This window comes from Anser cygnoides, chromosome 2, assembly GCF_040182565.1.
Source record: "Anser cygnoides isolate HZ-2024a breed goose chromosome 2, Taihu_goose_T2T_genome, whole genome shotgun sequence".
Taxonomy (NCBI): domain Eukaryota; kingdom Metazoa; phylum Chordata; class Aves; order Anseriformes; family Anatidae; genus Anser; species Anser cygnoides.
In genome coordinates this window covers 163,486,759-163,509,464 of record NC_089874.1, presented here as the reverse complement: position 1 = coordinate 163,509,464, position 22,706 = coordinate 163,486,759, and the positions used below count along the sequence as shown (strand labels likewise).

At 53.8% G+C, this 22,706-nt stretch overlaps 1 protein-coding gene across 3 annotated transcripts in view; it reads right to left on the bottom strand.

The window, feature by feature from the left end:
• Positions 1-12,214, bottom strand: part of NRBP2 (nuclear receptor binding protein 2) — a 33,450-nt gene extending 21,236 nt beyond the window's left edge. For 2 of the 3 annotated variants that reach the window (XR_010828859.1, XM_066990985.1), the window contains exon 1: positions 12,003-12,214. Coding sequence is in view for 2 of the 3 variants with exons in the window: in XM_066990985.1 (XP_066847086.1) it covers positions 12,003-12,119 (117 nt within the window). In the remaining variant the exon portion in view is untranslated. The remainder of the gene's footprint in view (positions 1-12,002) is intronic. The other variant, XM_066990986.1, reaches the window with a different exon arrangement.
• Positions 12,215-22,706: the final 10,492 nt, after the last annotated feature.

Genomic DNA, 22,706 nt, shown 5'->3' with positions numbered 1-22,706 from the left:
ACAAAAGATCAGATTGCGTCTTACAATATATCACTCCCTTTTGTGCTTTTCATGTTATGGAGACTGAAACAGTCAACAGAAGAAGGCTTAGTGATATAGTGTTGGGGTCTCGGGAGAGCAGTGGTTAAACAAGGAAAGCCAGAAAAGCAATAAGTAGGAGAGGCCTGTTTTGGAGAACAGAAGAAGGACATGATATGTTGTTACTCTTCTTGGGTGGCTGTAGCAGATGGAGAAGACGTGGACACAGCACCTGGAGGAGAGGGGACTGCTCATCTCCTGTTTCCTTCCAGACACCCATACTTGTTGGCCCTATCCCTCAGCAGAAACATCACCCTGTCCTCCATCCACCCTTCATGCCATCTAGATCAGCACTCCCTGACCACTGTGGGAGGCGGAGGACAGCATGGTCCTGGAGCCCTCTTCTGCTGGTGGCCACATTCACAGGACCTTGGCACGAGAGCAGAATTGTGGCAGGTTGGCAGCTTCTAGCCGAGAGAAGGGGTCCAGCCCCAGCATGGCTGTGGGCACCAACTGCTGGAGCTGGGCCCCCTCCCATGCCTGAGCAGCATCTCGCACCCTCAGCCCTCGGCACACATGGAATCATAGAATCTTTTAGGTGGAAAAGATCCATAAGATCAACAAGGCCAACCATCACCTAACACTACCAAGTCTACTGCTAAACCATGTACCTAAGCACAACCTCCAGGGATGGCAATTCCACCACTGCCCTGGGCAGCCTGTTCCAATGCCCAACCACTCTTTCCATGAAGAAATTCCTCTTGTGTCCAACCCAACCCTCCCCTGGCACAAGTCGAGGCTGTTGCCTCGCGTCCTATCGCTTGTCACCTGCGAAAAGAGACCGGCACCTCCTCGCTGCAGCCTCCTTTCAGGTGGTTGTGGAGAGCGATGAGGTCTCCCCTCAGCCTCCTCCAGACCAAACAGCCCCAGGCCCCTCAGCCGCTCCTCACCTCTTGTTTTCCAGTCCCCTCACCAGCTTCATTGCCCTTTTCTGCACACCCTTGAGCAACTCAGTGTCCTTAAAGTACTGAGGGGGCCCAAAGCCAAACACAGTACTCGAGGTGCCGTCTCACCAGAGCTGAGTACAGAGGGCCGTCACTTCTCTCGTCCTGCTGGCCATACTAGTTGTGATGCAGGCCAGGATGGCATTGGCCTTCTTGGCCACCTGCGCACACTGCCAGCTCCCATTCAGCCGCCTGTCGAACAGCACCCCCAGGGCCTTTTCTGCTGGATGGCTTTCCAGCCAGATTTGTCCTCCTGCATGCCAGAGGCCAGAGAAACTCCCAGTGTGGCTCCAACCCAGGAGGGCTGCCTGACTTCGAGAGAGACCAGCTCCTGCCCACAGGATCTTTACCTGAATCATTTCTAAAGTTTGGCTTAGGTTTGATGCTTCATCTCCAAGGCAACCGGGCAGGGCAAAGCCTCAGCCCTTGGCCCCTGGTCAGCTGAGCAGTGCAGGGTCACATTACCGTCATTGTGGCACTGGCACAAAACATCTGGCACTGTTTGCACCACTGCAGGGCGCACAGCAGACCCTGCCTGGAAACATGTGTTCACCTTAATGCACAGCAGAGGGATAATCTGAAGGTGGCTCCAAAATGAGCCCAAGGCACTAATGGAGCCCACTCTGCCTGGCCTGGCAGGAGCTGCTGGGAGAACCAAGCGCCGGCTGCGCTACTGGGATGGGGCTGGCTGGCTGGAGCGAAAGGCGGGCAGGGGCGGCAGGCTGGGGAGGGGCTGGGAAGGGGCTGACGGGTCTGCAGGTGGCATTGCATAGACACTCATCCCCCATTCCTGAAGGGTCTCTTTGCCTCCCTCCAGGCCCATTGCTGCTGGGGCTGAGATGCAAAGTGACTGCAGGGAAGGGGAGGGAAATGATGTGGGTCCCTCTCACAGCCTGAGCCCAGACATCACCTCCGCGTACCCATCCAGAAAAATACCATATGAACAGAAACACAGAGGGGCCATTCAAGAGGCCGGGGGAGACCTGACAAGCCTGGCAGATACAGCAGAAGGCTGACCCTTCTGGTGGGATAGCTCACATGACTGGAATGCTGTCATGGAAGGCTATGTGCTTATGAGAAAAGACCAGCCAGGAAGGCGAGGTGGTGGAGTTGTTCTTTATGTGAGAGAACAACTGGAATGTGTGGAGCTCTGCCTAGGGGTGGATGAAGAGCAAGTTGAGAGCTTACGGACAAGGATTAAAGGGCAGGCTACCATGGCTGACACTGTTGTGGGCGTTTGCTACAGGCCACCTGATCAGAAAGAGGAGGTAGATGAAGCCTTCTTCAGACAGCTTGAAGTAGCCGCAGTCACAAGCCCTAAAAGAATAATCCCAAGCACCAGTACAGGCTGGGGGCTGACACCTGCTGGAGAACAGCTCTGCAGAGAGGGACCTGGCAGTCCTGGTGGACAGCAGGCTGACCGGGAGGGAGGCAGCAATATGCCCTTGTGGCCAAGAAGGTCAACAGTATCCTGAGGTGCATTCAGAAGAGTGTTGCCAGCAGGTCGAGGGAAGTGATTGTCCGCCTCTACTCAGCCTTGCTGAGGCCACACGTGGAGTATTGTGCCCAGTTCTGGGCTCCCCAGTACCAGAGGGACATAGAACTAATGGAGCAAGTTCGGAGGAGGACTACGAAGATGATTAGGGGACTGGAGCACCTATCGTACAAGGACAGGCTGAGAGAACTGTGCCTGCTTAGCCTGGAGGAGACTGAGGGGAGACCCCATCAATGTGTATAAATACCTGAGGGGACAGTGTCAAGAGGATGGAGACAGTCTCTTCTCAGTTGTGCCCAGCAACAGGACGAGGGGCAACGGGCACAAGCTGAAGCAGAGGAGGTTTCAGCTCAATATAAGGGCACACTTCTTTACTGTGAGGGTGACAGAGCATTACAACAGGTTGCCCGGAGAGGTTGTGGAGTCTCCTTCTCTGGAGATATTCAAAACCTGCAAGGATGCCATCCTGCACAACGTGCTCTAGATGATGCTGCTCGGCAGGGGGATTAGACTAGATGATCTCTAGAGGTCCCTTCCAACCTCAGCCATTCCGTGATTCTGTGGCTCATGGATGCTGTACATCCCACAACTGGAAGCAAGAAGACCTAACCTCTTCAGGGGTTTTCTGGATGGGTGCTAAGACAGAGACCAGGGGAAAGATGAAGCTTTAGGAATCAAAGGCCCTTGGGCATGCAGGAGAGCAAGGCAGCTGCAAGTCTGCACACTGACTGGAGCTGAGTTGGGTGTGCTGCCTGAGCCGCTGTTGGCCCAAGGTGCATGGGGCTGTGCGGGATGGAGCCCTTCCCACCCACCACAGGCTGGCAGCAGTGCTGAGAGCACCCCATGCTAGCCTGTGCACTGCTGCCTCTGGTGCCCCAGCCACCACTCCAGGTGCTGGGGATGGTGCTGGGACAGAAGGGCAGGAAGAAATGGCACCTTCTGAAGGACAGAGGGGAAACTGACAAACCCAAGGAGTGAGCCCCGCAAGGAAAAGCAGAAACCTGTCTTACAGAGCCTCAGGTTCTCAGGGCACAGAACAAAGCTCACCAAGACCTGGTGCGAGAGCACCAGGTGCCCCCTGGTGACACAGTGACCGCAGGTATTTGTTGGTGCCACAGGTCACAGCCTCCGTGCTTCATGGCCCGAGAGCAGTGCTCTGCCATGGAGCAGAAACCCCTGGTTGCAGCACTAGAAGGAGGACTAGCAGGGCATGAAGATGGTGATGCTCACAGCTGGCACAGGTTACCTGACTCCCCGTAACACTACAGCATTTTATCCCTTTTGGCACTGGGAACCTGCAGGATTTTCTGGGGCCACAAGGCTGAGCAGGGAACACGACGTGTGCAGAACACTTTTGCAGAGTAAATCCCCAACCTGCTCCCCTGCTCCAGGATCTCATTAGCCTGGGTGACAGCAAAGGCTGTGTCTGGGCTCTCAAGGGACTTCCGTTCAGGTTGCAGTTAGCACACAGGTGCTGCTAAGGCTCAGGAACACACCTCAGATGGCAGAGCCTGTCCTCCTGGAGCAGCACATGCAAGCAGCAGAGACAGAGGACTGTGTCTCTACAGGGCCTCCCTTCCCAGCCTGAAGCTGGACTCCCTTTGCCTTTCCAAATCACAGGGATGTTCTCCTGTGTTCCCTGGCCCTGACAGAGGCTGTAATCCTCTCTCCAGCACCCCACACTCTGTAACACGCAGGGTAGGGGTGACTGTTGCAACACAGAAATAATGTTTTTAAAATATGTAAAAGGGGAAAAAAAGAGCTTAGGTAGCTGAAGCTACACTGACACCTGTGCTGCTCTCCTCAGCTTACCAAGGGGTAGGGACAAGAAGAAATCTTGGTGGCAGACTGCACGAGGAGCATAAGCTGGTGCAGGTCCTGCAGGAGCAGCACTGCACATGTAGGATGCACCCAGCAGATGAGGGGGGCCCATCCATGGTCCTGCTGTGCGCATTAGTGATTCTTAGGGTGAACAGCCGACAATCCCATGATCCTGAGCTGGGAGCACTCTGCCCAGGGTCTGAGACTCTGTGGCATGGATCTGAGCTCTGCTTCCAGGGCCCTGTTTCAAGCACTAACAGCCCTTTGGTCCCTGGTGTGGGAGCAGGGAAGAGCAGCAGCCCTGAGCAATTAGGGAGCAATCTGCTCCCAGGCCTGCATGTGCTGCTGCACAATTTCACCTGGCAGCAGGTACACCAAAGGCTGTGACAAAAGAGGCAGCTGGGTGACATCCACCCATCCTGCTATCTGCAGTCCACAGTAAAACAACAGACCAAGCCTAGTGTCCTGTGACAGAGCAGGAGCAGGATGAGGGATCTGTGCTGCCAGATAAACCTGTTTTCTCTGTGTGATCATGTTACACAATTAGCAGGTGAAGGGAACACATGAGATGGAAAATATTTTGATTCCAGTGAAGCATTTGATCCTACCTCTCACAAAAACATATTCTCCGCACTAGTTCAGACCAGTGTGGATAGACAGCTAATGCACTATCAGCCGAAGAGACTCAGCTGAGCAGGGATGGTGGACTGCCATGCATGGGGCCGGGGGTGCTTGCACAGGTCAAGGCAAACTCTGCTGCAGTTTAATATCTTCTGTGCAATGATGGAGTGAAGCGGTGCAGGTGCTGGTGTCCTTGGTCTGGACAGTGCTGGGGGAGTGGTGGACCTCAAAGAGGAGAGAAGCAGCACGGCAGAAGGCAAGAAGTGGCATTCAACCAATCAATCAGGAAAAAAAAAAACACAAAACCCAGGTGCCCAGCTCCACTGCAGGCAGGAGAGATGGAGGGAGGAGAACAGGCACGTGGCCAACACAGCAGAACATACAGCAGCAAAAACCTCCTGTCCCAGGGCAGAAGGAGCACCCGTTTCATCCAGCTCTTTCCATGAACTCTCTCTCCCCATCCCCATGAGGTCCCCTTCCTGTCAGCAGCGGCGGGATGGCTCTGGTTTGAGAGCTGCAACCTCCCCCAGCAGAATTCACAGCATCCCCCTCAGCCTGAGCCTGCTGCCCATAGGTGGGAGGGCTGGGCACTGTTCCCTTCTCCCATACCCACTCCTGCCCTTCCCTCTCGCCCAGCGGCTGCTGGAACAAACCCTGAGATCCCTGACCTCTCCTTCCACTGCTGGGAAGGGGGCACAGAAGTGTATTTTTCCACTGCCCAGATAAGAGCCAGGCGAGATCCTGCAGGCATAAGTGCTGTTACTTCCAGGGCAGACGACGAGCACTGCACGGACGCCTGGCTGGTGACAGGGGAAGCCGTTTGCTTTATCCCAGGGCACCGTGCAGCCCTGGGGAGGTGCGAGCCTGTGGCTGGAGGAGGTGCCCCAGGACAGGAGATGCGGTGTCCCCACCCGCTACTGCAGGCCCCCCTACGCCCACCCACCTGAACCTGGGGCAAGCGCCTAGGGGTGGGCTTGCAGTGCTCATGGAGAGGGTGATGGGCAGCACGAGCTGGCCATCCAAGCTCATCCTGAAGATGACTGACAGCCACCCTTCACGAGACAGGCACAAGCAGTGACCAGTATAAATTAGGCCAATTAACAGGAATTTGGTGTCATTTACCCCCCAGGACTGTGTGGGGAGAGTATCTGCCCTCTTGCTGTGATGGTGCAGAGCAAACCCAAGCTGAACACACAGGATGCCATAATTCCATTCACATGAAAGGTAACAACATAACATTTCTGATCCCAATATGATCACTTTGGGGAATGCTAAAACACTGCCTTTCATGTGCTTATTGTGCTAACTTGTGAAATGGAAGAGCAAACCAATGAGCATTTGACCATCTTTGAACCCATTTTGTAACATGACCATGGGACGCCTCCTTTGTCCCAGAAGTGAAATAAAAAAGCTTCTGGGATCGTGTGTGTTCTCAGGTTACATCAGAGGAAAAGGAGGAAGTAGACAAGGGACACTTAAGGTGTATAAGCTCACAAGGTTCATATGAGATGTCTGGCCACTGTAAACAAAAATACCTGCATGCAAAAACAAATGGAAGCGGGGAAAAAAAAAAAGCTTGGTAAAAACAGAAAGGGGTCAAAACATGGAGAATCCTGGTAATTTTAACAGCTCTCTTTGGTGTCTAGTTTGAGGGAGCAAAGGAGCAGCTGCATGCATTCGTGACATGGTGAGAAGCTGGAGCAGACAGATAGTGTCTTAGCAAGGAGCACACCAAGTAGCCCAGGAGCAAAGAGCTGTAAACAGACAGGCATTCTTGTGGAGTATATGGATAGAAATAAAAGAGCATGTTACCGCACGAAAAAGGACAAGTTTCTGCACTAACCTTTACCACCCAGCTAAGTCACCGCCCTCCTCAGCAATGAGAACAAGGCGGAGGATTGTTGTGACCAGGAAGATCATGAAGGATGAAAGGATCCTTGAAACAGAGAAAGTAGCAAGGGAAAGCAGACCCAAAGCAAAAGGTGAAACATTCTCCCTGTTCATCGCCCACACAAACTGGAAGTGCGATGACGAGGACACTAAATCTAGCATGAAAAGTCTTGTTTGTTGCCAAACCGTCCAGAAAACATGCTGAGAAGAGGACTTCACTGTCTGCTTCCAATTAAGTTTACCTACTGGTGAGTTACGCCACCTCAGTTCAGACAACTTCATCTTTCTCTCACTAATATCCTCAGCTAAAACCACTTGGGATGCTCCACTTCCTACCTGGAGCCCAGAGCAAAGCCTTGTGATGCTATGAACCTGTCTGATCAGCTGAGGCCAGCAGGTTTGCAAGTAAACTCATCCTGGAAAGTTAAACAAACTGCAAACAAAAGCCATAAAACCAGTAAGGGGAAGAAAAAAATAGATGGCATGAAAAGAAAGAGCTGAGTCCTTCAGCTGATCCCCTCTGCTCTGGAAAAGCACTTCACAACAAAGCACACTTCAAGTCCTAGTCTCCTGGGAGGGCTGGCAGCAAAGCAGCTTTTAAAAATAACTCTGGTGGCAAATATTAAATACTTGGGTGCTTTCCAGACAATGTATCACAGAACTGGTTATCCTCACTGCAAACATCATGAATACCCAAAAAAGGGGGAACTCCCTTCCACCTCAGTGTATTAAATCCTTAGATTATTTCTCCATATGTTGTTTTCAGTTTTAGGTCTGGGGGAAGCTATAACAACATTTCAAAATCTCCCCCTCTTGCAGCTTTTCTCAAGTCACTTTATTTTCTTCAAAATCTGCTTAAGCATTTCTTTTCTTTCCTTCTATTACCTTTTCTCTTTTTCCTCCCCTTCCTCCTGTTGGTTTTAGAAGTTGGCTAAAGCTCATAGTTCAAGGGCTCTGTATCATTATACAAGCAGTCATTAACCCTTTTATTAAACAAGGTGACCAAAAGGGGAGCAATAGGCTATTTAGAGCAAAACTGCGACCAGCCCTATTTTAGCAATCAGCAGCTGCACTGGAGCTGCCAGCTCTGCAAAGCAGAATGCGGGGCTTGTGATGTCAGGGTTACATGCAGAGAATGGGACCTAACAGTCAGTCCTGTGAACGACAGCAGAGCCCTGCCAGAGCAAGCATGCGCTCACGTGCAAAAAGAAAGGGTCAGGAATGCTGAAGGCAACCCAGGGCTCACTTGATCCTGGACACTCTCGCGTGGAGCACAAGAGGCAGAACTATCCGTCTGGGACACCCGCAGAGATGGATGAGAAAGGTGCTGGAGACGGCCTGAACCAGGGGTACATTACCGATTAATGCCATGGTACCAGTGCTCGTGAACAGCGGAGTCAGCAAATGCCTACTGGTCATAACAGCTCCCTTTCCAAAGGGATAAAGGTTTTGCAAATGCAAAGCAACATGGATACATAAACATTTATTTTTAGCAACATGGTGCTAGAGTTTACTCAGGAAACTGTAATCAGACTAGGAACCCCACCGCATGGGAAAAGTTTTGCAAAACTTTTTAAAAAGCAGTATATCAGGTTTCATCTTCCTTATTACTCTTACTCCACAGGACGGGTGGGAAAAGTAAATGAAGTCATCAAACCAATGCTGAAAAAAACGTATCTTCCTAAATGGAAAAGTCTACAGCAGCAGCATTCCTTTGCAGCACTTTCACACTAGTAGCAGGGAGAGAAGTGAGGGAGGCAGAACATGGGTTGTGCTGATGCTGAATGTGAAGTTGCTGAAGGATTCACGTGACTGTTTCTCCAGATAAGTTGCAAAAATACTTTAAGTGCTTCTATTTCCTAAACTGTGACTTCATATGCATCATAAATATACGCATCATGAACAGACAACGGAAGTTGTGAAGGGAAGTATTCTCCTCTTTGGCGTGTACGGCCAGACCCAGCACAGCGGTAGGAACTGGCACCGTGCACAGCACACTCACGCTGTTGCACCCGCACCTGAACTGGGTGTAATAACGCGCTCTGTAGGGCTGCAGAGAATGGCTGTAACTGCTACATGCGAAAACAAAGGTGCAGTCCTTGGGTACATGTCATTAATAGATACACGCTAGGAATTTATCATAACACGCTTCTCAGCCTACACCACAGGGCACCACGGTTTAAGCCTCAGAAGCCTGCGCAGGGTGCTCACCCCCGCTCACTTCAGCTCTCCGGGCTCTGGACGCTGCTGCAGACTGCACGTCTGCACTCTCCCACCTCTCCAGACCCATTCTTGCAACAGCAGGACCTTGGATCAAGCACAGCACCATGGGTCCCACACAGGACTCCACTGTTCTGGCAAAAGCAAGTTAAGGAAAATAAATAATTACACTAAGTTATCAGGATAAGGAGGGAAAATCCCTATTGGTAAAAATACTCGATGTGCTTATGGAAATCAGAATGTTTGTTAAACAGAATGGCTGTTTATCTACATTAGAAGATAACAGCTTACAAATAGCAAACTGTTTTCTTCCTGGTACATAACTGAAGCATCTAGGAATATGCAATAACTAGTCTCTTACACAAAACTTCCTTCACTTTCATTTGCAATGTTAGGCAGTGCTGCCACTTCCCTGTTTGAATTCATGCACGCTTTTGTCGCAGCAGCTTTACAGCTCATGGCCCCTGTCCCTGTTAAGCAAACAGCTCTCCTCGGGTCGCTCACCTGAGCGCACCCTGTCCTGAGGCATGCAGCTCTGCCATGGGCGAACAGTCACCATGTGATGTGACGAGCCCCTGGCTGGTCAGGAGATGTGATGATGGCAGCACTGTAACTCATCTCTTTGTTGTGTGGCCACCTCTCAAACCACTGAGACACACAAGATACACAAGCTTTCCTGCCACCCCCTGCTGTCCTGCAACACCCACAAAAGGTCAATCCTCCCCTCCCACCTCTCCATCTAGAAACACCACAGACGGGTGGCACAGCACAGTGACCAATTACCAAAACTTCTGCGTGGAAATGTCACTGATGGTGCTGTGCACCTCGTTTGTTTCCACCTCTCCCACGCACTGCACAAGGGGACAAACCTCCAGGGACCAGTTCCAGCCACTGCAATGCCACTCTGGAGAGCTCAGAGCTCACTTGTTGAGTTACATGTTAAAATATACATCATTAAATGTCACCTTTGGGTCAAAATAGACAGGGATTGTTCAGACAAGAAATGACATCCAAGTCATGTCTTTGCCAAGGACAAGTAGGGTGCTCAGATGGTTTTGGTGGGTCACAGATTAAAACACATCATCCAAGAACTCTGTGAAAACACACAGTGTGACTACAGGTCAGATGCCATTAAATTACAGGAGTTATTCAGTACAGCCCAAATGGTTCCCCCCTATTGCTCACTTCCAAGACACAGCGGAGGTCATTTTGTGCCTGTAGGTCTAATCGCAGGAGCATCAGGGTGTTCTCAGCCAAAAATCTGTTTTCCTGACAGCTCTCCTCAGCCCTTCAGCTGTCCCGCAGAGCCACCTGGCAGAGACCACGGGGTCTGCCGGCTGCTCCTCCATTGCCACTCCAGGTCTCACCGGCAGCATGTGGCGGCCGCCTGGGGCCGAGGGACGTGCCGCAATGCCTGCACCAGCAGCCAGAGCTCAGCGCCTGCTGGGTGCAGGGTGCGGTGGTCGGATGGACGGCTGACGATGGGTGCCAGCAAAGCCAGTCCCAAAGAAGATATGGGAAACGACAGAAGGCAAAAATACATCTGGCTCAGATGTGGTGCACAGGTGGGATCTGATACCCCAGGAGAGCAAAGGGCAAGGTGGGAAAGAAGATGTGGGATTTTGAACGTGGATTCAGGCCCTGGCACCCACCACGTGGCATACGCACCGCTGCATGCGTGCTGGGGCACAAGGCTGCAGCACTAGCCATGTGGAACGTACCCATGCAAGGCCCTGATACGCAGCAGAGGTGTTGAGGTAGTGGGAAAGAGAGATCAAACTGTGATGTGTGGGTGTGGAAGTGCCAGAAAGCACAGAGCGACACAGGGAAGGCAGGTGCTGGTGGCACCGATACAGGCAGGTTATCAACATCTCAGCAAAGCCCAGGCTGGGATGAGGGACAGCCTAAAACATGAAGAGCCTGCAGCCCAGCTGGGGCACTGAATGGACTGCAGAAAGGCTGTTAGCAGGCAGTGGGAAGATAAAGAACAGGATTAGCCTGGGATGGGCCATTTTACCCTTTAGAAGCTGTGATCGCTGTCCCACCTCCGCCTGGGGTGAGGATTTACCTACTGACTTTGATCCCGATTCCTGGGTGCCCTGACAGAGGCGGGGAGACTCGGGCTCCACTTTCAGGGGGAGAGGCATTGCACTGACATGGGGGACACGTCTGGAGGAGAGAGGTCAGGGGTGATGATGGGAACTCTGAACAACCCAGGACGCACTGCAGGAGGGCTCTGCTGTGCCCCTGGGCTGGCAGATGAGCTGCAACGGTCCAAAGCTCTTCTCTGGAGAGCAGGAACCGGATTCTCCAGCCCTGGGGGCAGTAGCGCAGGGACCAGCCCCCACCACCGCCATGCCCCGCGATCTGCCCGGCAAGTCCTCACTCCTGCAGTTCCCCGGCCCCCAGGCCCCCGGTTACCGACGTGCCACGGCACCAGGGACACCGGGCACGGCTCGAGGAGCACGGCCGGCGAAAGCCTCCAGGACGGGGCTCGCCGCCGGCTCCAGCGGCGCCCAGCCTCCTTCCCGCGGCCACCAGTGCCCTCCGCTGCGGGCTGCGCGCCCGGGACCGCCCGGCTGCCCCTGGCACGGCCCGGCTCCCCGCGCCGGGGCTCCCCGCGCCGGGGCTCCCCGCGCCGGGGCTCCCCGCGCCGGGGCTCCCCGCGCCGGGGCACGCACAGCCCCGCTCCCCGCGCCTCCGGCCGCCGCCGTCCCTCGCTGCCCCGCGGGGCCGCTCCTGCACCCCGGCCGCGGCCATCGCCCTCAGCGGGCACCTGCGGGCGCCGAGCGGGTCCCGGCAGCGCCGCCCGCGCCCGGGGCGGGTTGCGGGCTGCGGCGGGGCCGGGGGCAGCGCTGCCGCCCCGCACAGCCCGGGGCCCCGCGAGGCCCGGCGGCGGCTCCCGGCTCCCGGCCCCCGCGCCCGGCGCCCACCTGCTCGCGGCGCTTCTGCCAGCGCCCGCAGGGGCTCTCCTCCAGGATCTCGCTCTCCTCCTCGCTCTCCTCCTCCTTCTCCTGCGCCAGCCGCGCGTCCGGCTCCGGCACCGCCATCCCCGCGCCGCACCGAGCCGCACCGAGCCGAGCGGAGCCCCGCCGCGGGCTGACAGCACCCCCGGCCCCGCCGCGCGGGGGCCGTCCCGGGCTCGTCCCGCCCCGCTCCGGACGTGCGGCCGCGCACGGCCCGCCCCGCCGGCACCGGGGGGCCGCCGGCCCTCGGAGCGCGGCCGCTCCCCGCGCGTGCCCCTGCCCCGGGACCCGGCCCCCAGGAGGCTCCCCCTGGCCCCCGGGCAGCGGTGCTGTGCCGGAGCCCTGGCGCCGGGACCGGGGGCTGGGGGCTCCTCCGGGGGCTCCCCGAACCTGCCCGAGCGTGGGGCTGGGCAGCGGCCGGGGGGCCCTGGTGGGGAGGGGAGGACCCGGGGGTCCCTTCCCTCCTCAACCCTTCTGCGACTGTGTGATCCGGGTGCCCGTGGTCCTCGCGGCAACCCTTTGCATTTCTCCCGCAGCCGAACGCTGCCATCTTGCCATCTTGCCAGGCAGCCGCTGGTCGGTGCCGGGTGCTGGGTGCTGCACCCCGCGCGGGAGCACCCAGCTGGGCTCCCATGCCTGCCCAGGCACTGTGCACCCAGAAAGCACTTCAGCCGCTCCAAGCAAGAAATCTTCCAGATGTTTTCATTCCTCTGGAAAGTTTCTGGCTCATTCACTGTTTTTCTTTTATTTCTGGCCGTCTCCGGTTTCTTTTAGCGTGTTCATTATTTGTTCCACCCTGCTTGTTCCACACTGGTGCCTGCTTGCTGTTTTGGGAAATGTTCCCTCACCCCAGACTGTTGCCCTTTTTAGCTGGTGTGGTTAAGCAGGAGGGACTGTGGTGAGTGTAGCTGCTGGATGAGGAGGCACTGGTGGCACACTGGGTATCCTGAGCTTTGTTAGCCTCAGAGAGTGCATGTGAAGTCCCACTCCCTGCAGCACAGCATAAACGAAGGGGGGGGTGTTTCACTGTGTGGGTGCACCAGGTCCTGCTCTGACCACAGAATGCCTACAGGGAAACTGGTGCCACCATTTCCAGCCCCGTGGTGCTGCCATGGGCACTCGTCAGGGCCTGATCTGCTGCTGCCTGCTCCCCGTGGCAGAGACTTGTCTGAGCCCACGTGGGTAAATCCCAGCCCCAAAGCTGTCCACTGTCAGTGTCAGCCCTGTGTGAAACCTGGCAGATCGTGTCACCACCTCCTGGACTACAAAAGCCCATCCCAGGCCAGGGCTACCTCCAGGCACACACACCACTTACACCTGTGCCTACCAGACCAGACCTGTGGGTAAGTAAGTCACTGGTTCTTGTCAAAGTGGAAGAGAAAAATTCAGCTGGGAATAAACAGGGCAGGGAATAAAAGGGCTGGAACCAGACAAAAACTACACACCATGCCTCAGAAACCTTTCCTATTGATTCCCTGTGAGTCCCTTTTCTGTGGATGCTGTTTTCCTGTTGCAGATCTGCCCATTGTCCACCAGTTTCAGTGTAAGTGCTAGGTGGATAACCTGTGCTGGAGTTGATCTACCGGTTTCAACAGATATCCTTTACAAGTAGAAACTGCCACAACAAGGAAGACAGATCAAATACAGGCTGAAAGAGATTTTGAAAAATAACTGGCCAAAGATAAAAAGTGGTGCTCAAAGACACTGGAGGTAAGAATGTGAGCAGAAGATACGTACAGCCAAGGGATGATGAGGGTCTAAATGGGGTCGCTGGAGAGATAGGATATAGTAAAACAGCAAATTGTACCATTTACTATGGAGGAGGTCACAAATGAACCCTTTCTTTACATGAGGAAAATCGGAGGATTTGTCTCAAAATGAGGTGGCAAAAGATCAGATTATGAAGCTAATCAATAATAGAAATCGTGACAAAGTGCCAGGGTGAAATATTTGCATAAGAGGTTTGGAGGAATGCAAATGTTTAATTGCCAGAATGTTTACAATGGTACATAAGGCAGACTTGGTACCACCAGTCATTGCTGTTCAATACGTTCACAAACAATCCAGAAAAGGGATGAACAGTAAGTTGGCAGAGTTTGCTAATGACACCAAACTATTCAGGACAGTCAGCTCTAAAGCTGCCTGTGAAGAGCTGCAGAGACTCTTGTGACACAGAAAGGGGTATCAAGAGTGTGGACAAGCTTTCGCATGAAGCAAAATACTCAGCTTGGAAAGCGATTGCTGAGCTGGGGATATGCAGATGGACTGCACCATGAGTGGTACAGAGAGCGCACACAGGAATGATTATTCACCATGTTGCACAAACTGGTGTTTGGGATGCCCAGTAAAAAGGCTACGCAAGAGTTTAAAAAAAAATGAATGGGAGTAATTTTTTACTGAGTGTTTCTTGGGGTGAATGTTAGTGGGTGAAACATTGTGGAATTCATTGCCACAGGGTGTTTACAGTGGCCAAAGTAGAAAAGGATTTTAAAAGCCATTAGGCAAATTTGTGGGAGAAAAATTGATTGAGAGCTATTAAACACAAAGACGCAGATGTAGCCTCTGGCCCAAGAGGGCTCTAAGCTGCAGTTTGTCAGAAGCTGCTACTCTGCAAAAGCCAAATATTGTTCAGTCCCCGCTCTGGATCCTGTGCTCTTCCTCTTGGGATCAGCTATTAGCAACTTGCAAAAATAGGATTCAGGGGTATGCAGGATTCATGTCTTACCCAGGGGAGTTGCTCTCATGCTGTCTGCTGCTCCATGTTTTCTGAGGAGGAAACACTTTTCATCTTCACGTGTTCTTTGAGGACCTCTGCTGTTTTCATTTCTGCAGGTGCTAGACATGTCCTTAGCTGGGTTTGGCTGCCTCCCTGGACTGTCCATGCTCTTTGTGCACAGGCAGCTCATAGAGAAACCTTTAAGATCCTTTAAGGCATACAAATTACCTCCAGCAGCTTGAATTGCCTGGATCCTGGATGTCTCTATTCCAACTCAGTCGTTCTGAGTGCAGCATTCTCAGCATGTGACACCTGCGGCTTCCTTGGGATGTTACAGGAATGGAGGTGATGTCCAGACAGGAGCAGAGGTGATACAGAATTGGTGGATGTTCCCAGAGCAGTAATGTGCCCCTATGTCATCACTGATCCCTCCCCTCCACCTTGACAACAGCCCTACATCCCACTGCCTCTTTCCCTGCTCCTCATCCTCAATGCCTCATCCGCATCATAGTAAACCTCTGTATCTTCTTTGTATGGCTTCCTTTTTGCTTGCTGAATAACAAACAATGGAGCATATTTATCTTGCTTGTTCATTTTCAGGCATGAGTCACACAGTCTTGCATTCGCTGGTTGTCCTGTCACATAAAGAGTAAGCAGGAGAAACCTGGTCCATTCTGGTGGCCTCCACACTTCTCTGCTGAATGTGCCCTCCTGAAGCATCCATCTCCCTCGACGGTGCGCTGGGGAGAGCAGACCTGAGTTTCTGCTGCCAAACACTCCCACTGGGTGCTGCTGAAGTGTGACAGAGGCCCTCACCTCCGCGAGACCAGGTGGGGCTCTGCTCTGTGCATGTGCTTGGAGACCAGGTCTCTGCGTGCCAGCGGTCTGGTGCTCTGCAGCACAGCTCTGGGAGCTGGCTGCTGCTACCTTCTGTCGGGGATGCCCTGGTGCACGGCATGCTGCCCTGTCCATCTGCTGGGCCTTAGAATCATATAATCATTAAGGTTGGAAAAGACCTCCAAGATCATCTGGTCCAACCATCACCCTGTTAACAATGTCACCCACTAAACCCTGTCCCTAAGCACCATGCCCAACCTTTCTTTGAACACCCCCAGGGACAGTGACTCCACCAGCTCCCTGGGCAGCCCGTCCCAATGCCTGACTACTCTTTCTGAGAAGAAATTTCTCCTAATTTCCAACCTAAACCTCCCCTGGCACAACTTGAGGCCATTCCCTCTAGGCCTATCGCTGGTTATCTGCAAGAAGAGGCTGAGTCCCAGCTCCCCACCACTTCCTTTCAGGCAGTTGCAGAGAGCAATGAGGTCTCCCCTGAGCCTCCTCTTCTCCAGACCAAACAACCCCAGTTCCCTCAGTCGCTCCTCACAGGACTTGTGTTCCAGGCCCTTCACCAGCTTCGTAGCCCTTCTCTGGACACGCGCCAGGGCCTCGATGTCCTTCTCGTAGTGAGGCGCCCAAAGCTGAACCCAGCACTTGAGGTGCGGCCTCATCAGAGCTGAGTACAGGGGGACGATCACCTCCCTGGTCCTGCTGGCTACACTGTTCCTGATACAAGCCAGGATGCCGTTGGCCTCCTTGGCCACCTGGGCACGCTGCTGGCTCATGTTCAGGTGAGCATCAACCAGCACCCCCAGGTCCTTTTCCTCTGCACAGCCTTGCTCTGTTTGGTCCTCTACTTTGTCTCAACCTTGTGCCACCACCAGCCTGTAGTCTTGAACCCAGTCTGGGGCAGGTCTGCCTGCATCCTGCAGCACAAAGTCAGGAGGCAGGGCTGCTGGCAGGACTGCCCTGAAGTCACAAGGCTGCTGCTGCCATCAGCCCCTCTCGCCATGAACTCCTCCTTGGTTGTTGTGAGGACAGGGACTCCTCCAGCGAGCCACCATTTGGGCTGGGGCTCTTGGCTGAGGAGGTTAGGGATATCAGTGAGATAACTGGTCTAAAGGTACAGACTTTGCTTTGCTGCTTGGAGTGATTTCTCCTTTTCCACTCTCTCGAAAGAATGGGCCAGTTCTGCTAAGCAGCTACTGGTCACTGGCAAGGAGGTGCTCAGAGGTGTGGAACTGGGCCTCCTCTCTGGTCTTGTTCAATTTAATCAGATGTCCTGGACGCTGCTGCCTCAAGGACTCTGGTTTGAACTGCACTGCTGCGCTTTTAACCGTGGTGTGGCTGGAAGAGTGCAGAGGATCTGAAAGCTGCTTTACAGCATGGTAGTCCTGAGGGGTTTATCATGCAGTGATGTGCAGCTAGGCAGGGGCTCCTTGCTTTATTTAATGTGCATGTCCCCCTTGAGCAGGGAGGTTGGACCAGATGACTTCCAGAGGTCCCTTCCAACCTCAGCCATTCTGTGTTTCTGTATCATTTTGGGTATGCTCTGACTTTAAATTGCTGGAGTCTGATGGGATTTTAGAACCCCTTTGGGGTTAGTGTGCATGTTTCCCTCTCCAGAGCTCTCTGAAGGATCTGAGATGTGCAGGGGAGCCCAGGGGACGCAGCGCAGCTGTGACCATCCCTCCCCGCTTTGGCCGGGCAGCACCAGCTCCTGCAGTGCGCTGGTGTCTGCGGTGCTGAGGTTTGGGCTGAAGCTCCACGTCTCCCTTCCTCCCCTGCCTGCTAGGAGGCCCCTCTTGGCTTGCCGTCTATTTTTATCCACATTTGATGGATTGGGCTGGGATGTAATGACGTCACGTGTTTTTGCGCAACTTGCACTTTGTTACGGTTTAAGGTTCAGCCTAGGTGCCAGACTGACTCTGGGAAGCTGACAAACATCTTCCCTGCTGCGTTGCCTTCTTTCAGCACATTTGTTAGTGGTTTCTGCAGGGCAAACATGTGGCCAGCAAAGAGCTCCTCTGGAATCTGTTTGTGTTTACTGAGTTAATACATAAGGCTGTAACCTCCCGTTCTGCAGCTCCTCGCTCTTGTCCTTCGCAGACGCACAGCCTACATGTGAGTGTGACCTGCTGGTGCCAGCAGGCAGTTCAGATGTGTGAATTCACAGGAGGGCAGGCCAGCATTCATTTAATGCTGCAGGACCAGACCCCTCCTGAGAGCACGGCAGAGCAGTTTCCTGTACTTCTTACAGCTATTACTGCTGAAAGCATCTCCGTGGTCACCCTGGGGATGGTGCATCCTTCTGCAAACATCTCAGGGCAAAGTTCAGGCCAGAGAGCTCGGGGAGGGGCTGCAGACTTTCCGAGTGTCTAAGCTGTGCTCGTTCAAGCTGTGCCTGTGTTCCCGCTGGCAGATCCCACACAGTGCAGGGAACACGTCCCCAGCTTGGCCACATGTGGTTCCACGAGCGGAAAGCGCGCCAGCGCGCGCAGCAGCGCTCCGCACAAACAGGGGTGAAGCTGGCCGCAGGATCAGGCGCAGCGTGGGCGTGTTGTGGGATGAGGGCGCTTGCTGAAACTGGTCTCAGCTAGCCCAGTGCTAAAAACGGCATGGTTTGAGTCTCTGTGGGAGTCTGCGAGGGAGTGGGGCATGCAGGTGATGGCAGCCGGTCCAGCGCCAGGGAAAGCAGAGGGACGGGCTGCTTGCAGTGGGGGGGCTGCGGCAGTGCGCTCACCTGCAGATGTGAGAGCACTGCCCGGGGCTCCGGACGGGCTGGGGGCCATGGGGGAACTGGGCCCCGTGAGAGGCACTGAGGGGGCACTGAAGGGAGGGGGTGTCCCTGTCTGACCGCGGGTGGTGGGAGGGAGCGGCACAGAGGGGCAGAGAGGGGTGAAAGGAGCAGAGTCAGGGGCAGGGACAGCAGGCAGAGGTGGGGGCCGAGCCCTGGGGGCACTGGAGGAGCATTATCAGGGATGGCCAGCTGTCAGAGCCAGCGAGGGTGCTGCTTGGACCAGAGAAGGCTGGCTTTCTTTTGTTCTTTGCTTGTAGCTGGCTGCGCACAAAGGGCGCCTGGATTATGTCAGACCTTGTTCCCTGCTCCCCCTTTCTTGGCAGTCTCCTGCAGTATCTGGAAGGGCTCAGGGTTGCTCGGGAGCCCTGGCAGGAGGCTTGATCACAGTTTCCTGACTCCTGGCCTGTTTTGCAAAGAGGTAGGCTCGGCTGCAGGTAGTGGTGCTCAGGGGAGCACAGCGCCGTCAGTGCAGCAGCACACACTGTGCTGTGCAGGGCTGGGCTGGACCCAGACACTCGTGTTTCCACCTCCTGGCCTCCTGTGTTTGGCTGCCAGGGAATTTCCTGCTTCTCAGCCTGTGGTTTCCTTTTGTAAATCTCAGCCGATTCCTTTCGGTCCCTCCTGGCTTGGCTTGGCTCCCCCTGCAGCCCTGCTGCTCCCCAGGACTCGCAGCCCCCCCAGAAACTCCTGTCCTGAGGCGTGGCAGGCGCTGGGCTCTGCCCCTGCACCTGCTCGGAGGTGGTGGCCCTGGGGGATGCCAGTGGGTGCAGGGGAGCAGGGACAGGCAGAGCCCATGGGTGCTCAGCAGTGCATGGGGGGGTCAGCGCAATGCAGTGCTGGGGTCCTGCAGCAGGTCCAAACCTCCCCACCCTGCCCACGCACAGCGCGTGTGGGGAGAGGACGGGCGCCTGCCGCACCTGGGATGGCTCCAGCCCAGGGGACTTGAGGAAGTGACCCCGTCCTTGCTCTTATAGCACTAAGGAGTTAAGTGCAGCTTGGGCTATCACATTATAACTGGTGAGTTTCCTGTTCCAACAGCTTTTAAACACTTTTTTGACCTTTTATAAGAAAAAGAAGCAGAACCAGTTAAGTGGAAAATTAAGCTAGGCTTTCATCATAATGCTCTCTTTTGTTCCTTTTTTCCTCTGACTTAAAAACTTTCGTTGGGAGAAAATAATAGACTTTCAGCTGAGCTTAAAGATGATATAGCAGTCATCTTTGGGATAGGAGAAAAAAGTGGAGACACCCTGGAACTTTGTTGCTACCCCTCACTCCCCCTTTGTGTTGTTCAGACAAAGTCAAGATAATTGCACAAAACGGCAGATCGGGAGAGTAGCAAAAACAAAAAATAACTTCTGTTTCCCATAGCAGCCTTGCTGCTGCATAGGTGTAGGTGAACGCAGCCAGCGTTCTATCTGCCACCGGGAGATTGGATTGTGCTGAAAGGGGAATATGGGCTCCAAGAGCCAAAAAATGTAATACTTTCATCAAAGACTTCATTACAGAATATCAGGTGCATGTCAGTGAGTTTAGCTAAGAGGTGAGATAGTGGAAATGTGGAGCAGAGGGTTGGAATAACTTTCAGGAGCAATGGATAACATTGAAGGCTGGACTAATAGTCATGAGAGGAAATGGAATGGTACAAAACACAAAGTCATGCCCTGGACTTACTGGACAAACATTTATGCTATAAATTAGGATCCTGGATTTGGAAGTGATTAAGGAAGAAAAGGCCAACATGCATTCAGCAGCATCGGGATGAATGTAGACTGCCATGTATGCAGCCACAAAGACTCGGTGCATTAACTCTGCTGGGATCTGTGTCCAGAAAAGGCAGTGCCAGCACTGTTGGACAGAACAAGATTTACAGACCATGAACCAGTGTTGACCAGCCATGCTGTAAAATATTCATTATAGAAAAGGTGCAGAGAAGAGCAGCTGAGATGACCGAGGGAATGCAGAGGGGGGTTGGGAGCAGCTCAGTTAGATAGCTTGTCAAAACAGACGTTGAGGGTTGATAAGATTGCTCAGGGTGCTTTATCAGTGAAAAACACTGGAGCAGGAGGAGACCTGCTTAAACTGATGGATGGGTTTTGCATACAGAGGAAATCAGTCCAAACTGGCTGAAAACTAGGAGGCTTCGAGCTGCTGGGGGTGGAAGACTGGATCAAACTCCCAGAGCAGAGGTATAGAATGCCTCCTCATTTTGCAAAAGGTTTTCTTTGGTAAACTGCTGCATGGCAGGGCGCAGACATGCTGACGCAGGTGCACCTTCCTGACCACATTGGCTTTGTTTGTGTGGGTTGGTGTGCTCCAGCTGGGGCAATGAGCCTGGCTATGTCCCAGACCTGGGGGTACTGTCATGGGGGGCTCCCACGGGTGGGGGAACACCATCACTCAACAAGGAAAGCTGTCTGTGCTGTGGGCATTCTACCTGCTTCGTCACTTGTGACTGTGGCTTGGCGTGGCTTGTCGGCACACTGATGGGCTTGCTAGTTTCCTGTTCCTATCCCAACAAAGCATGCCTGGGGGCTTTTACTCTAAACCCCCATCTTCTCCCACAAAACAGAGAAGTTACCCAGTGCATCCACTGTGGTGCGATGTTCCCACAGGGACTGGGCAGGAGACACAGTCTGCCTGACCCTTTCTTTTCCCCTATTGCCCTCTTGCCTCCAAAGAGTATTCAGATACTATTCAGATGCATTCAGTTATGCAACTAGCTTATAACTATGCAAATGTATGCAGCTTTTCCCTTACACAATGTCCTGTTTTCTTTCAGCTTCTTTTTTGGAAATTCAGCACTTCCTGTGGGAGTGCAATCTGAGCCCCAGGAAGCCATCTGGAGCCCTCCCAGCCTTGGCTCCCCAGGCAGGCTGAAGCTGGCACCAACTCCTTTCAGAAGTCCTCTTGCCCACAGTCCTCTGCTTGCCTGCACCACCCTGGCCGCTTGGTCCACACCAGGGCCTGTAGCACAGACTGGTGCCAACCCCCTGCAAAAAAGCAGAAATGCACGGACAGGTCTCTGCGGCCCGTCCAACTCCATAACCTGGCACCAGCCAACAGCAGGTGTGTAGGAAGCAGCAGCATAAGAGCAAGGCAAGTGTACACCAACACTTCTTTGGTACATCCTGTTGTGCTCCAGGGGTTTGTGGCTCTGGTAGTTCCTGAGACACAGATCTGGCTTCCTACTTAGTAGCCCTTGATGGATTTTCCTCCATGGCTTACTCTGATTGCTCTTTGGATCAGTATAAACTTTTAGCATCCAGGACATCCTGCAGCAGGGAGTCCCTCAGCTCAGCTGCCCAGTGTGTAGAAAAATACTTGTTTGACCTGAACTGGCTTTGTGCTGGATTCTGCAATATCCCCTAATCCCTGTGTTGGAAAAGATGGTGAACACATAATCATCTCCCCTGCGCCAACCACTATGCTGTCCACCTTGGTCATCTCTTCTAGACTGTGAAGTCTAATCAATTCTTCTTCTTTTTTTCCCTGTGTTTCACCATTCTTGTGCTTCTTTGTGTTCTCATGATATGAGACAATGAGCTGTGACAATGAACACCTCAGGAGATGGTGTTCTGTTCTCTGCTCCCTTCCTAGTAATTTACAACAACTCTATTCCCTCTGTGGAGTGGTGATTAAGTCTGAAAGTCCCTGTGACGCTGCATGTTTCTGTTAGCCCTGTGTTAGTCTTCTTGTTAGTGAGCTTCTGCTGGTGGAGTGGCTCCCTTGGCTCCCTTGCCGCTGGGACTGAAGTGCCATGGGAAGCTCCACCAGCACCTTCCCGTGCTTCCCCAGCACAGATGTATGCTCCAGCCTGCGGGCTGTATCCTGGAGCTGCAGGCTGTCTGTGGTGCACTGGGCTTGTGTTGCCATCCACGTGCACTTATGAGGGTGGCTGGGATGAGGCCATTCGGCCAGCCCTGGGGACAGCCCATTTGACTGGCTCTCCCAGTGCTCTCGCGTGGCTCCAGGGCTCTGTACATGAGGAGTGTTCTCCAGAGGCACACACAGCCATGACAGGCACATCCAGGGTTCCCCTCTTAGCCTCTCCCTGCAGATGCTCCTTGTGGTGGCTTAAACCATGTGCCATCCACAGCACGCACAGTGTGCCTGGTGTGGTGGCTGAACCTGCCAGCTGAACCTGCTGGCAGCCTCTGTAACTCTCAGGGTCTGAACAGGCCTCACAAATGTGTCACTCTCCCCTGCGTGTGCCTCAGTGGTAGGACTCATCCCTGGGAGCTCTGGCTAAAGGACTGGCTTGCATCCTCACTGTTCCTTTGCGAGCAGAGAGCTGGGAAGGCAGCAAGCATGGTGCAAT